Source organism: Helicoverpa zea, chromosome 20 (genome assembly GCF_022581195.2).
Source record: "Helicoverpa zea isolate HzStark_Cry1AcR chromosome 20, ilHelZeax1.1, whole genome shotgun sequence".
Classification (NCBI taxonomy): Eukaryota; Metazoa; Arthropoda; class Insecta; order Lepidoptera; family Noctuidae; genus Helicoverpa; species Helicoverpa zea.
This window is the reverse complement of record NC_061471.1, coordinates 1,840,651-1,857,114: the sequence shown is the minus strand read 5'-3', so window position 1 is coordinate 1,857,114 and position 16,464 is coordinate 1,840,651. Positions and strand designations below refer to the sequence as shown.

The window sequence follows — 16,464 nt, the reverse complement described above, 5'->3', positions numbered from 1 at the left end:
TCCTCAAGCAAATCGGAGTCTGATTAATATTCTGTTCGCACATTCAATTCAATGTACTTGTAACAAAGAATAAATAAAACAATTTTATTATATGAATATTACCTTTTTTTGGTTTCCACTTAAATAACTAAAATATAAAACAAATGATTCCGCCAATTTAAAACGAAAATAATCTTAAAATAATGCGGCGGTTCATTTTGAAGGAACGGTAACGAACTCAGTGTTATGTTGTGCCCATCACTAGTCGTGACTAACTGATAGGTGTCAGGAACGCATTCTCTGAACGGCCGAAGTATAGTATTTTAATTCGATATTATTTCACTTTATTTATTTGTTTTCGCTTTAAGCATTTATTTAACTGATGTAGCTTGCTAGCCATGCCAACTGACTTTACTTACGTTTTTCAAAAAACATTGAGACAAAACATGAAAATTGTCTAGTGCTAGAAAATCCATTATTCACGCTTGTCTCAAGGTCCTTCTAATAAATATATTTCTCTAAGCTTTGTCTAATGCTAAATAAATCTGAGTTTATTATAACATTATTTACATAATATCTTCTAAAATACTACGTTATGTTATTTTATATTTTGACTTTGCTTTGATTATAGTGATGTGAAATTTTATCGACCTTAAAATATTTGTCAATTTTTATTATGACTAGATATATTCCTGCGGTTTCACCCTTATCCCGAGAGATGTTTTGCCCACACCCAGATAAAATGTAGCCTATGCTACTTGGGAAGAGTATAGCTTTCTAACACTGAAATAATTCTTTAAACCGGTTGAGTAGTTTCGGAGCCTTCTGGGTACAAAGAAACCAACAAAAAAATCCTCGCTATATTATTTGGATAGACTTTTCGATGTTATTTATTTGATTATCGAATAGATGTTAACCGATTAAAAGCGCTCCCATTTTGTCCAACAAAGTACGAAACAAAACTCGGTCCATTAGCAGTTGAATTCACTGCACACCCACAAAGTTATCTGATTGATTCGACCGACACTGCAATGCTCCATTATTCGACTAGAATACTCGAAACAATCGGAGTAAGAAAAGATGAGCGGATATGCCATAATGCAGGTAGGTCAGGTGCTTTCTCCTAGGTCCAGTACGGTGGGCATGACCAAAACGATCACACACACAAGTGAACTAACGAGGCCTTCGGGTTCTTTGAGACGAGTCAACAAGTTTTGGTATTACAAAGAATGGTCGGGTTCCAAAAAAGGCGTATAAGAGCGAAGACAGTAACGTTCCTCGTCCCCCCGCACATTTTGGCGCGCTACTTTCTAAGGAGATTTTCCGTTATGGTACCTCCGCTAGTCATTCTATTCTCCATGGAAACAATCAATATTGATAAAAGCATTTAGCATAAATATGATTCGTTGAATTTATTGGACAAAACTCTGCGGTTTGTTTTATCGATAAGTTTATGTTTGAAAATGGAATTGTTTTATCGACTAATTGGTAATTGGGTCGAATAATATTAATTTTATGAAACCAAGGCTGAGGTTGTTTTGATTCTATATTTAGTATCAATAGTAATATCAATACATATTGTTATATTGGGTACTAAGTTCTGCCAGCGGTTTCACCCGCATCCCGTGGGAACCTCTGCACGAACCCGGATAAAAAGTAGCCTATAGCCTTCCTCGATAAATGGGCTATCCAATACTGAAAGAATTGTTCAAATCGGACCAGTAGTTCCTGAGATTAGCGCGTTCAAACAAACAAACAAACTCTTCAGCTTTATAATATTAGTATAGATTTAGATGGTATGTTCTTTACCAGCCTTTTGGGCACGTTATCCGCTGAAAGCGATACACAGTTTTTTTATGGTTGTTTCCTTTTTTTTATTTACAAGTACGTAAAAAAATACCGTTAGTGTTAGTTTTATTAAATATGTAATTTACATATTCTATAAAATATGTTAAAATAAAAATGTACATTGTCTAGAATTTAATAACTCCCATAGTTTGTTAAGTCATAGAATATGAAAGATTTCGAAACCAGCTCGAAAGAATAAAAAAGAGTTCCTTGTTTCTTTGTGTTATTCCCGAATGGAGTCACGTAAGAAAACTAGCGAGCTAACTTTTATGGAACGTGAACTTAGATGGGACTTTCAAATCTCTTTTTAAAGCGATCTTCAGAATGACTCGGGCACTTTATCGACAATGTTAAGCTTAGAGCACCTAATTATTATCTTCCTTTTGTTTTAGAAAAGTTATAATTACGTTTTTTTGCTGTATTTTAATAAAGTTTTATTACGATTCAAGATATTCACCAATCCGCATTGACCAAGCGTGGTGAACGCTCAATCCTTCTCTGTGTGAGAGGAGGCCTGTGCCCAGCAGTGGGACGATAAAAAAGGCTGATCATGATAACCATTTCAAAATGACTAGCCAAACGGGTGAAGCCGCGGATGTAAGTACCTAGTTATTTAAATCATAATTTCTTGAAACTACTTATTACCATTATTACACGTGTACCGTTAACTTTGACGACGGTTCTTTATTAAAGCTACTAAATAACGTGAATCGTTCAAATTAATGTTGAAAAGGCAACCATTATCGTTATTAGTTTTGTGGTTGCGATGCAGCAAAACCGCAAACTTTTATCGATAATTTTGAATAGGCACAACACTATTTTAATCACAGCAAAGTCAAAAACACGGCGATTAAACTGAACATCACTATAATTTGGTTATTTGCAAATATTTACATGAACGAAACGATTTCTAGCGGCAACACACTAAATACACACAAAAGTAACTCTATGACTAACCTATAATATTTACATAATAAAAATTGGCTTTCATTCGTTAGCAAAACGATTTTTTACGACACAAATAAAAGTTATGATCGAATAATCGAATACTCAATATATTCATCTTTATCGATAATTTTATTCGAATAGGTAACACCTCTAACGTCAGATGTCTAATATAGTTAATCGCATGTCTAAATAAACCCGTGTATACAAAATCTTGGCTGACTTTATTAAAACGTCATCACCTTTCAAATTAACTACGTTAATTAGAATCGGGTGATGTCTGACGTTTTAATTAGGTACATGGAAAATTGCCTAACGTGATCTTTTTAACGCATGCATTGACAAAGAAAGCGTTTTGTGTGTAAAATATTTTTTTTTATATATTCTTTACGAGTACGTTTATATTATTTCAATAAAAGTGTGGAAATTCGTTGTATTTTAATAAAGTTTCAGATCTGTATGAAAACTGATCATTATTTATGTTAAGCGCGTTATTGCAAAAGTTTCCGTACATTATAATTACCAGGAAATGAATGCCTATTAAAATCTGTACTAAGAAGATGAATAAATACGTAACAAAAATATTTTTTTTAAATAAAATCATTTTCCATAGTTTAACTTTAAAACGCAAGCCTGGTCAATGCAGGCGTATACTCACATAATATCCAAATTCTAGCAAAATTACCTCTCTAATGACGCATAGAATCGTTCTTCTGATAAATCTATCCATATATTTATTATATACCACAGCCTCAAAGGCTACTTTATCATGTTTATTATCTGTGTTATACAAGATTATCGAAGTAGATCGTTCTAGAAGGAAGAGAGACGTCTAAAGTCATTTGAGCACAAAGATCATGGAGCGAATTCAGATGCAGCTGATTACGAGGTTTTTAAGACCAGAAAGAAAAAGAAAAAAATTGAGGAACTGAAGGTTTATTCTTATTTCCATATAATTACCAAGAGTTTCCTGCTAATAAAATCTGCGTAGTTTTAAGAAAGATTTCGTTGTATTGAATCAAACCCGTACCTCAGCTGTTAACACAGCCATCTGAAAACGCTGACAACGGTACATATTTAGACTATTGCAAACCTTACCGTGTCGCCTACGACATTCCATATACTCCAACACAAACTGGTCGTAAGAAACAGGCCAATGTTTCAGTAGTTCTAAGAACTTTACCAGAATTTGGACATTTAAAAGCCCTGGATGACGTCATAGGCTTCCAAGCTGGACATGGTGAGGTAAATCAGCCAGAGTGAGAAGAAGAACATAGAAGTGAGGATCTTGATAGTCTTGGGGCCTCCGAGCTCCCCTCCGATGCTTTTCCGTCTTCGGAGGACGAGGACTAAGACGGCTAGGCAGGCTTCGGAGCAGTACATTGTCACGCTGAAGGCGAGGCTGTTGGAGAAGAGGTAAATTAGATTCGTGAAGATTAGAGACGAAGAGATGAAGAAAATGATAAGGATGTGGGTGGATCTTGATACTTTAGCGCTCTGTTTATCATTAAGTTCTTAAATGTTTTCAAGTTGGACAATATATGAACTGCTCACAGATCTGACTTTTCTTACAGCAGTACCACCATTTCTGATGACCTTAAACTAATGCTTACGGACTCTTCTAGTTAAGAAAGCTAATACATTACACGAATGCCTGCTGGTACTAACTGTGAAGCCAGGTAAAAATAAACCTGTCCAAAAGTTTCAAAAGAAATTTTCAATCGGCTGCGTTAGAAAAAGGGTTAAACTTTTGATGACATGATCAATAGTATTATCAATGTACTTACTTCCCAGGATCGATATAGAACCTCTCGCCTTTACTCCAGTGCACGATAGCAGCCAGGGTCCAAGCGACCCCGATGCCTAGGAACACATTCACAGCATTGGACCCCGTGACGTTGCCCACTGAAGCATCCGCGTACTTATCTTGACAGGCCGCTACTTTACTCGCGAAAGTATCTAGGAAGAAAAAAAGGGAAATTAGAAGAATAATAATTATTGTATGGGATGCAGCTTTATTCTGTGCAAATAATCTGATACAGAGAAATTATGTATTCTCTAGTGAAGACTAAACAAGCCAATATCTTTGGCCATTCAGATAATTTTGTTCACCGACTTTCCTCGAAAATGGCCTTGCGGTTGAGGCTTTATTTTACAAGCTTTTATTTTATTTATTTATTAACTTGCAATGTATGTATGTATGTATGTATGTATGTAACTATGTGTGTTCGGGTGGAATTTTACAACTCAATTTTAAGACACTTGCCCTCAACCGATTGAGCTGCAATTTTGCATACATGTTTAGTTTGGATGACAATGCACGTTAAGCTATGTGACGTCATCCTAAATCCAACATGACTAAATATACAAGATGGCGGACTAGTTATTTTTAAAGTACCTATACAATATGGGTATCAAATGAAAGGGATTGACTAGTAGAATACATTGCACTTTACGAAATAAAAATCCAAGATGGCCACCGCTACAAAATGGTGAATAACCTATTTTTTTCAATCCCATCCATATGGGTAACCAATGACAGGCAAGTAAAATAAAGTGCACTTTACCAAATCAAGACTAAAAAGTATAAAATAAATTGAGGTAAAAAAATCTTTAAAAACAAGCTTTTATTTAAATGCGCTAAAAATAAAAAAAAATAAACTTTTACTGTAACTTTACTGATTTATGTTTTATAAGCTTGTCGCGATTTTACTAAGAAAGTAAATACGAGTACTTAAATCTCGCGACAAGCTTTTAAAACATAAATCAGTAAAAGTTTATTTTTTTATTTTTAGCGCATTTAAATAAAAGCTTGTTTTTAAAGATTTTTTTACCTCAATTTATATCGTGTATAACGTTATAATATGGAGATAAGAAATATCATGTATTCATAGTGGTGTCCTATTTACGTGTTAGTTTCAGCTATTTCCCTAAATCCTAAGCTAAATCCCTTTTCCGTGATAACGTTATAAACTTTCATGCACTATCTATCTACACTATTGCGAATTTCTCAACTACACAGAAATAAGCAATCCTTAGTTTTATTCTTGTCCTGAGGTAACAACTACTGCCTGGGTATGATATGCCCCATGACCTTATAATAACGCAGGTCTATTGGTCAATGAATTTAAAATATTGGTTCCGTAGATTCAGAGAATACAATGTTACGAACACACAAAACCTTTTACTTACTAATAATTTTTGTATACATTTTACTTCTCCATTTTCGTATCACTTACTATCAAGTTTCTTATATATCTTTCTTCGTTTCTTATATATATCCAAGAATTTATGAAAATGGACTACCAAGGACTACCACAAGATGAAACTATAATTAATTATATTACCTCATAAATAATGTTAGTACTTCATAATATCGCTAGGATTATTCTAGAGAATCCTGGCACCGATGCCAAAATTCTTGCAGAGTACTCATATTATTATGTCATCGTCAGGATTATATTTTATCTCTCTTTATATAAGATTAATTACTGTTGTATGGAAATGTACAAGTTTTTGATTCTCGGATGCGACGTTCTCTATAGAGGCTTTTAGCACAGTTGCATCTATTTAAACTGGAAACCGACCCTTATAGGTGTGAAAGGTCTGTTTGTCTTCTATTAACATACTTGCAATTGTCAACGGTTTCAATTCTATTCTGAAGAAAATATTATTATAATGAAAAAATGGACTTATTATCATTCCCAAGGATCAGTCAATCTCAATATTAAATAAACAAATCGTGAAGCTTATAGTGAAATAAATATTCTTGTTTTTCTTTCTGTAAGTATATTTCGAGTGTCAATTATTCTCATCTTTCATAAATATTTATCACTCCCCAATAAACAAGCCCTTTGTTTCATAATCAGAAACCTTTTCAGCATAATTGGCTTCTAGATAAAGCGATATTTCTTATTAATTCTATCACTAGATATAACTCCATTTTACTCCAAAGAATATTTCTTAAGAAAGCAATCGTAAGTACTTATCGAAATACGGATTTAAATGAATTAACTTTTCCATTAGACCACGTGAAACGTAAGTCTCTGTAGAAAAGTAACATTCAAACCAAACAAAGCGAAAACACGTAGAAATCTTCAAAGAGCAGCTTATAAAAATCTCAAAGATTTTCCGACAAACTCTTTTCAAAGCAGTTTCGTCCAAAGGCAGTTGGTGCCAACATGTGCACTAAAGTGTGGAGCAAACGAAAACTTTTTGGCGAGGTTCCACCAAAATTGTATGCGAACAAAATGTTGTAAATGATGAAAACGAAAAATGACTCCTGTGTCCAAACCACCGAATGGATTAGGTTAATTTTTTAATAATTCGCCAAAGAATATCATAAAGTATATGTTTGGATTTAATGTGATGAGGTACATACGACACACTCACACGTATAGCATATGTAGTCGTAATTTAGCGGACTTTTTAGAATTGTTTTTATGCAATTTACTACTGTTTGCTAGTGCGAGTGGAGCAGAAGAAATATTTTTTACACTACCGCATACTCGCTTTAAGCTTGCTGACGAGATTTGCCATAGAACGGCCAATGTTGGCGAAAGTTCCAATGTTCTAATAGTTTGCTAAACATTGTTGGATCCAATGTTGGTACGAAGACTTGTGGAGCCATCGTAAGCGGTTTGTTAGCTAAGAACACAAGTATAGCTCCAAGCTACCGTTCGTAGATAACATGAAAACATTGTATGGAAGCGGATCTAGCAAATTATGTTTGCTTTAAATATTGGACAATGTTGTATGGAGCATTTTCATGTCGGAATAGTTTTTAGTTTTATGAACAAAGTGATACATATTACAAAATGTATGATATCATAGACTTCTTTAGACCGTCAAGTAAAGACTGGAGACTCATAAAACTTTTTTGTTTTAAAACTTAATTAAAAACCGTGATCAAAGTCACTCAGAATAAAACTTTCGCACTGCCGTAAAATTATTATTTTTCTCTCCCTCATTTTATATACAGGTTTTATTTTTTCTAATTAGTTAGTGCACCTTTAATGACAACAGCCTCCTTTGACACAGGACTTATAAAACCCTGGCAACATTTAAAAACATCATAAGCGCCTTACCACGAAAATTTACCTTCTGTTCTTCTACATAAGGCAGAACTCACCAGATATTTCTGTCATTGAACATTTTTGCAGTCATTACGGGTACTAGAAGCCAGTAAGTCTGATAACCCGTCTTACCAAGGGGTGCGCGGGTGCCCGGTAACTGGGTTGAGGAGGTCAGATAAGCAGACGCTCCTTGTAAAACACTGGTACTCAGCTGCATCCGGTTAGACTGGAAGCTGACTCCAACATAGTTGGAAAAGGCTTGGGAGATGATGATAAGATAGTTTGCCGTTAATGACACCGGACTAAAAAGACCCTGCCAAAATGTTTAAATGTCACAACCGCCTCACGCGATGTTTTCGAAAAAATACCTTATACTCTTCTACATTAGATAGAACTCACCAGGTATGCTGGAAATTTAAAACCGTCACAAGCGCCTCACCTAACGCTACACGCAAATAAACCTTATGTCCATCAATATAAGGTAGAACTCACCAGGTATACTGGTCCCCAACGCGACGAACACGATGGCTGTGACCGAGTCCTTGATGCCGAGTGTGCAGCCGAAGTGAGAAGCTACGTCGCCTATGACGGCTGTCACCAGGCCGATGCAGACGATTGATACTACGAAGCAGACGTAGCCTCCTCCAATGTCTGTTGGGAGGAGATTTGATTTGTGAGACTGTTTGATTGGGAAGAGAAAAACTTTACGTACGAAACAAGTTTTTCAACTTTATAAGATATGTGCCAGAAAATGTATAAAGGTACAGTAAGTTATTCATTAAGTACTGAGATATAATAAACTTGTTTATTAATGGCAACTAGGCCCAAACTGTGTTAGTAACAACAAAACTTAGAATTATGTTAGTAAAAGAAATAATGGCAACTAGGCCCAAACTGTGTTAGGTTAGGTTAGTATTAGAGTATTTATTTTCATAAATGCTGGATTTTTGCGTCGATTTTGAGTACCTAATAACTACTCAGACAAACCAGTAATTGTAGTTTTCGTCATATTAAATCTCTTCTTGCAAATAAATAGATCAGATTTTCAATTACTTAATTGTTGAACTTCTGGTAAAGTCTTCTAATAGAATTTCAAATAACTTACCCGTAGGAGGTATCAAGGCGAACACAATCTTCCAGAATAAGGTGACGACGTGCAGCACGTAGTCGAAGCACGAAGGTGGCTCGTCAGGGTCATCAGAACCTACAAATATTACCCATTTTTAAGTTGTTGATACCTTTGCGATGAGCCTATTTAATATCCCACAGTAGCAATATATGGCAGAGATTGAACGAGCGTTAGGAAGGCGATTACAGACTTTAAAGCTCAGGATTCTTCAAAATGTTTTATTTCACCTTTACTCAATCCTTGGTGTCTACTTTAAAGTATACTTAGGTAATTATTGAAATCTAACTGGCATTAAAACCAAATAAATATTTGAGCAATTTCGAAAATGAGCTGATTTATTAACGTCGTGGATAACTGTGAGCCGTGAAAGATTAGAGATTATTTAACTTCATTACTGAATTCAAACTACATACTATGTATAATCTCTTAGTCTTGACTCAAAGACTTCAAACTAATGTAATTTATGTATTCACGTATGTTAAGTTTAAATCAAACATTAAGTTTAAGTTTGCCAGTACCTCATCTATAAATATAATTTAATTATTCTGACATCTCATAATATTGAGATAATTAAGTTATACCAACTCCTGCCAGTTACATTACTAGTACAAAGTAAACATAAAATCATAATACAGGAATGATGATGAAAGTATTCTTAACTCCAATTTTCGGGCATGGCAGCTGTTCTTAAGGAAGGACTGGGACATAACATAAGCGTATCTCACTCTCTAGTATATAGTCTGACGGGAGTAAAATCTTGCAGGAACCGAGAAAGATCCGGCACAGAATCAATAGTCAACCGTGCTCTCCGAGATCTCAGATAGTCGGATATCAGATGGTACTTTTAAAAAAATATCTTAGTACCAAATGCGAATTGCACATGGCTATAGTAGACGGGGAGAATCCCTCCTACCAAACCAATATCTAAAACTAGATTCTAGAGTGGGATCACGTCCATAATATTGCTATGGGTGGGTATTACACTCTCGACCACACATACATGCCGTTAACCCGTTAACCATTGGGATAATTCCACTTTTTACACGCTTTTTATTAGCTTCACCTGTATGTTTGTATGTTTGTATGTTTGTAGGTTTGTAACCGACTTCTTTGGGCGCGATTTTGACCCACTTTAAACGGCCAGATTTTGTTCAAACTTTGTAGATTTATTGAGGACCGATGACAATACACTAATTTGATAAAATTATTCCATTTTTAACCGACTTCCCAAAAAGGAGGAGGTTACACATACACATCGATTACTCCGAGGTTTATAGACCGATCTACGTGATTCTTTTTTTGTTCGACTCGGAATAGCTGCCAGTTGGTCCCATAGTCATCAGGTCAGGATCTGATGATGGAAACCCTGAGAAATCGAGGGCAACCTTCGAAAGTTGTAGGCATACATAGGGTAAAAACTTGACACTCAGGTGTACGCCTAAAAGCACTATTCAACTGTGAAGATTTGGAGCTGACCTGATGATGGAGACCAGAGAGGGTCCAGGGAACTCGACAACTGAATATGTAAACTACCTCGTGTTTGGGCTTAAATTATTTGTATTGACAAGACCTTTGCAACAGTGAAGGTTTGGAGCTGACCTGATGATGGAGACCAGAGAAAGTCGAGGGAACTCGACAACTGAATATGTAAACCTCGTGTTTGGGCTTAAATTATTTGTATTGACAAAACCTATGCAACAGTGAAGGTTGGGAGCTGACCTGATGATGGAGACCAGAGAAAGTCGAGGGAACTCGACAACTGAGTAAATAAACAAATAAACTGAATATGTAAAATACCTCGTTTGGACTCATATTCTTTGTATTGATGAGAACTTCCCACTTGTATGGATAGTGACAACTATTCGTAATATCACCCGTGTCGTCACGTTACGCACCAAATCCTCAACCATCAAGAGACCAACATCCAAAATATGTATTTTACCCGTAGTTGAATAAGCTTTATGTTTTACGCATGTTATTTTAGAAGAAATTTACACTTTACATATGTTTAAAATCAAGTAAGTATACAACAAATATTTACTACTTTACTTTTAGATCAAATGTACAAAATCACAATATTGTTAAATTGTCTTTCCATATCTATGTTAATTATTTTAAGATAATATTGTTATTCATATTTAAACTTTGTTAGTATAAGGTCAAATTGTTATATTTATTATGTATATATTCATTGTATATGAGTCATAATGTGTAAATTTTGTTCGAATTTAATGTATACAGTACAAGTGCAAATTATGTAGTTCAAATGTTTTTAAGTATAGTTCATCCTTAGTTCATTTTCGCCCACCAAGGACGTTCCTTCAGTAACGTCCTTGGTGGGCGGTATGTTTGCGACTAACATTTGAATGCTTCCTTCTCGCTCGATAGATGGCGTTGTCGCGTTTAAATGCGCGCTATGGTTTCGTTACAAGCAAGACAAAATGTTTTTTTTGTAAGACTTTAATATACCAGCTTAGAACAGTGCACAGAGGAGGTTTTATTTATCATCACCCCATCTTGTGTACTAGTAGGTCAGCAGATCACCTAGTAGCTTAGCTAGGAAACAACAGTCGATAAGGCAGGACTCGTTATTAATTTTTATTTCCAATAATTATCTTTAGCCGTTTTCTCTAATATTGTAAAATTTTTGTATACTAAAGAGAATTTTAATTCTACAAAACAAATAATAGTTTAAAAAAAAACTAAATCTACTTTAAAAAAAAAACAAACTAAAAAACAGAAAATGCAAAATATCTTGATTCCTTTAACTAACAAGGCTATAATACTAAAAATAGTTGCCAAAATAAGGCGAACAATTTTTTTCGATCGTAAAGCACTCTCTGATGCTTCGCATCACGAGTCGTGCAATAGTTTAAAATTAAAAAGCTATTATAAATAATCCAAACTAAAAAGTAGAAAATAAATAATAGTTTAAAAAAAAACTAAAAAACACGCTTTTTATAGAAAACCGAACTAAAAAATAGCAAATAAATTTTAATGAATTTAAATTAAGAAAATAGTGTTCAAAATTTCAATGAATATAAATTAATAATAGTGTGAATACAAAAAAAATATTTAAAAAAGCGTGGGGTGCATGGTGTCAATAGTTATAAATATTTTATTGACAGATATGAGTAGAGTGATTTTCATTTCGATATGACCTTAAAAAGCACCCCACGCTTTTTTAAATATTTTTTTTTGTATTCACACTATTATTAATTTATATTCATTGAAATTTTGAACACTATTTTCTTAATTTAAATTCATTAAAATTTATTTGCTATTTTTTAGTTCGGTTTTCTATAAAAAGCGTGTTTTTTAGTTTTTTTTTAAACTATTATTTTCCATAAATTTCTTTTCCTAAACATACCTGAGCTAGCAGTCAACGCTTCCGAGAACTGTTCTTTCCACGAAGACGTGCCTATTATAATTGATGCGTTTGCTCTTTGTACTAGTTTGTCTACTGTATTCTGAAACAAAATAGAAAATATTGTTACTTATTGTTATAATGATCTCAAACTAGATGGTAATGAGGTACTTGAGGGTAACGTTGATGAAAACTCAATTGTAACAAATTCAAGTCTGTAAGGTGACCTCGTTTTCAAAAGATAATATTATTACTTGTACAGATATTTTATGAAGACTCGTAAACTATTTTTCATTTTTTCTCTGGGGCCCATCAAGTTTGAAACAATTGGCTATCAGTAGAATTCATCAATTTTGAAACAAGAATGTGATTACCTTGACTTCAAAGTTATCTTAAAAATCTGACTTAGGTATTATCATTGAGAGTAATTGCATAAATACAGCAGGGCTGTCAAATGATTTGCTATCACGATTCGCTATAACACCATCCAAAGCTTCAAGCAAATCACTTACTTTAAACTCCTTGCTTTCTTTAATCCTGAGCTGAGCTCTGGTGATCTCCCCAGCTCTTGGCAACCCCATCATGGCGACTACTGCCTCTTCCTCCGGTAGTGTTGCCAGATGATTAGCTTCATTCACAGTAGCCACGGGGTTGTCATCATCTGTGATCAAATTAGAAAATTAGGGAACTGAAGAAATGAGAAAAAAAATGGGTCTTGGATTATTTCAAAATGTTGTCAAGTGGTTCACTGGTTTTTAACGAAGATGGGTATGGTTTATTTTTAGCTAGGCTAGTTTTGAGCGTTTATTTTGATTTTAATCTTACCTGCATCCTGGAATGCATAATCTAATCAAATTGTTCCTAGCTGTATAACACATAGTAATAAATGGTTTTTGGTTTAATTTTGGATAAGTCTAGCATAGGTTTTGCAAGTTTCTGGTTTTCTTGTAACCAATTGGATTTTTTTTGGGCAAATATCTCTGTGTTGTCAAAAATGTAGTAATTTAACATAATTGTGTTTATATACTTATCTCTATAATAGTTAGGTAGTAGATAAGGTTTAACTTCGTTCTTATAATAGAAAATAACAAACGTAGCTCACTGGACTATAAATAGTATAACCTAAACCACCATCAGTAATGACAAATTGTTAGACATTATTCAATAGATCAAACGAATTGTTTCAGTAACCTTGATCGACCATATTGGTGTTTAATTTCATTAAATATGTTTTTGTTTGAAGATGTTAATGTTGACGTCAAAAGTTCTAATAATATAAGTAGGTAGGTAATAATAAATTAACCAGCGATGTCTATTCTTGAGCCGTTCTTAACCCTTTCTATTTTTAAACGTAAATATATTGTAAATATATTAAAAATAAATATAGGTATTGTTTTCCAAATACAGCTCCACTATTATCTTTAGAATTAGACACTCCAGTTATGAACTGTATAATACTTAAATATACCTACCTACTACCTACAATTTTTAAACATTTGTTCCAAGTGTTGTTCCCTTCACAAGCCAGTATAAGTAAGTTACCAGCTTCAGCCATGTCTTCCGCATACCTAAACAAACGATGCAAGCAATACATGACTGGATTTCAAATTCTGGACAGTTTTCATGAGGATACCCGAGATAAAACGGATATATTATATTGTCGTATACATTACAGTGTGTTTTGGTGGTTACAAATGCAACTGAACATGTGAAGTTGTGAGAAGTTTACAAAATATCACGATTTTTTAATTTCTAAAAGAAGACTTTTGTAGTCAACTGCTGAAACTGCTGCGTAAACTTGGTCTAAGAGTACCCACACACAGTATTTTTAGTCGGCCGATAGTTTGTTTGGGCTCATATATCAATATGAAGATGAATGGTAGTAGGTACGCACATTTAAAAAATAGGTATTCAGCCAGTATCAGACCGACTAAAAACGTTGATTAAAATAGAGGTATTAAAAAAATGTTCCAATGTGTGCAGAAACTTTAATGCTGTCATTTGTCTGTTATGTCAAATGAGTTTAAAAATACAATGAAAGTAAACTATTATTTTCTCTCCTTCGGGATATTTTAAACCAGTCACGTTTTGACCTTTTAATATAGTTAAACCTGTAAAGTAAAAGCCTTGAAAGTTTTCCCCACAACGAGTTCAGTTTACCTATAAAAGTCTAAGTTAAATTAAAAAAGGCGAAAAACTTTTCTTGACCTTTTGGTGGGAGTGAAACTTATATTTTTCTGCTACGTAAATTTTATGTTTTTGGTTTTTATATAATATAAATGAGTTCGGTATTGAGTCAGAGTGTATAAATTATTGCCTGCATCCGAAAATAAAGTAGCGTAAATGTTATTCTGGTATATAAGCTATACTATCTACCAAGTTTTGCCAAAATCCATTCAGTAGTTTTGGCGTCAAAAAAACTTGCACGTTCATAACATTAGCAAAAGTAATTGAATAAACTTTCATATCAATAACACCTATCTCGATACCTACTCACCTACACAATCAGATTACAATGTTACAAAGAGAAATACAAAACCGTGACCTAGTTTTGACTTTCTTGACCAAACTCAATGTTTTATTTATTCTTTCTACGAAACCAATAAACAGAATAATCAATTCACATCAGAAACGCGAAATCGAAATAAAAAACGTATTTTTACCCGAAAATATAACCTACGGGGATTGAATTTAATATGTCAAACATAGTTGGAAGGGCTAAGAGCATTTAACAGACTGGAGCCGGTATGATCTCAAAATCCTTTATGCGAAAAACGTCGTCGTCTTCATCGTCATGTCAGCCGAAAGGCGTCTTCTGCTTACTTAGAAGATTTCGCATTATGGATTTTGCACCCATACACATTCAAAAATTGACACACACATGTACTAACTCCAGCACACACATGATTTTTCAACGTTATCTCTGAAGCAAAAGGTTCAATCTTGAATATGAGGGGTGTTTATGCTTTTGACAGAGAAGAAAGCACGACAATGGCGTGTCCAGTTACTTCAATTATCTAAGTAGGAGGACTGATACCTGATTTCGTATTCCAGTGCTTCACAGAGTAACGTTGAGAATAGTGAGTAGATGAGTACTTACATATATCAGTTTGGAATACTAGTGTATTTTATTTAGGGGCTATTTATTGTAAATAGAGGGAAATACAAGGTGTTGATTTGCATTTGTGCCATATTTTAGGAGAAAGACATAAAATACGTAAATAATCGATTGGAATTGCAGTGGACGGGAAATAGCTAATATGCACTGCTTTTTTTGTCATTTTAATGTCGTAGTACTTCAGAAGTAACCCAATTTTATGAATTAAAATTATGAATGATGGTTGCGTATGCTTTGTGTTTGCGTTTGTTTGAGGGCGCAGCACGGTTTTAAGGCCAGTAACACACGCACCAAGTTTAAAATACGGCTAGATGAAATTGACGGAATTCCGAAAAAATAAAATATAAAAAATTACGTACCAATTTTTTTGTTGATTTGGGTCGAGAATCAGTAGCATAATTACGTCCTTGAGTATGGCACGGATGCAAATCAACAGCTTGTATAGGAGGTTAGTTTCCACTGGCTTGAATAAGCAGGTTATATTAAACTAGTGTGTGCTAGTCTTAACTTCCATTCTTCAACTAGGTAAATGGATATTGAAAAAATGTTATGATAATTCTTAATTAAGTCTCATTTTCACTTCTCTTCACTCTCTCTCACTTCTCTTTCATTTTTTTTTTGTTTTTTCGTTTGGTCTACATACAGTTATTTCCATGTATCATGTGTCCTAAGTATTTTGTGCTTTTGCTAACACACTTTTTTCTAGACTTGACTTATTATAATTGTCTTTCAAATGAGAAAAACTGTATCTTAATGGAACATGGTCTTATTGGAAAACAGCATTTCCAGTAACATAAGCTTGATTAATAAATGTATGTAGTACCTAGTATTAATAAATTATTAAGCTATTTCTACTTACACTGTGAATTTTCATTATGATAATGTCAGTACTTCCAAAACATATTATTTGGAGCTCATTAAAACAAGTGCCTGCCGCGCTCAATTTGACAAATTAAAATTAAGTGTAGTTCTTATTTACTACCGTCTCTTGTTTTTCATCGTT

General features: G+C 34.0%; 1 protein-coding gene across 1 annotated transcript in view; it reads right to left on the bottom strand.

The window, feature by feature from the left end:
• Nucleotides 1-1,278: 1,278 nt before the first annotated feature.
• The window catches only part of LOC124640290 (sodium/calcium exchanger 1), a 139,749-nt gene continuing 124,563 nt past the window's right edge, over nucleotides 1,279-16,464 (bottom strand). Inside the window, exons 4-9 of the mRNA XM_047178003.1 lie at nucleotides 12,856-13,004; nucleotides 12,347-12,446; nucleotides 8,953-9,051; nucleotides 8,340-8,498; nucleotides 4,560-4,731; nucleotides 1,279-4,174 (exon numbers count right to left, since the gene is read on the bottom strand). Of these exons, the coding sequence (XP_047033959.1) occupies nucleotides 3,970-4,174; nucleotides 4,560-4,731; nucleotides 8,340-8,498; nucleotides 8,953-9,051; nucleotides 12,347-12,446; nucleotides 12,856-13,004 (884 nt within the window). The 3' untranslated portion in view covers nucleotides 1,279-3,969. The remainder of the gene's footprint in view (nucleotides 4,175-4,559; nucleotides 4,732-8,339; nucleotides 8,499-8,952; nucleotides 9,052-12,346; nucleotides 12,447-12,855; nucleotides 13,005-16,464) is intronic.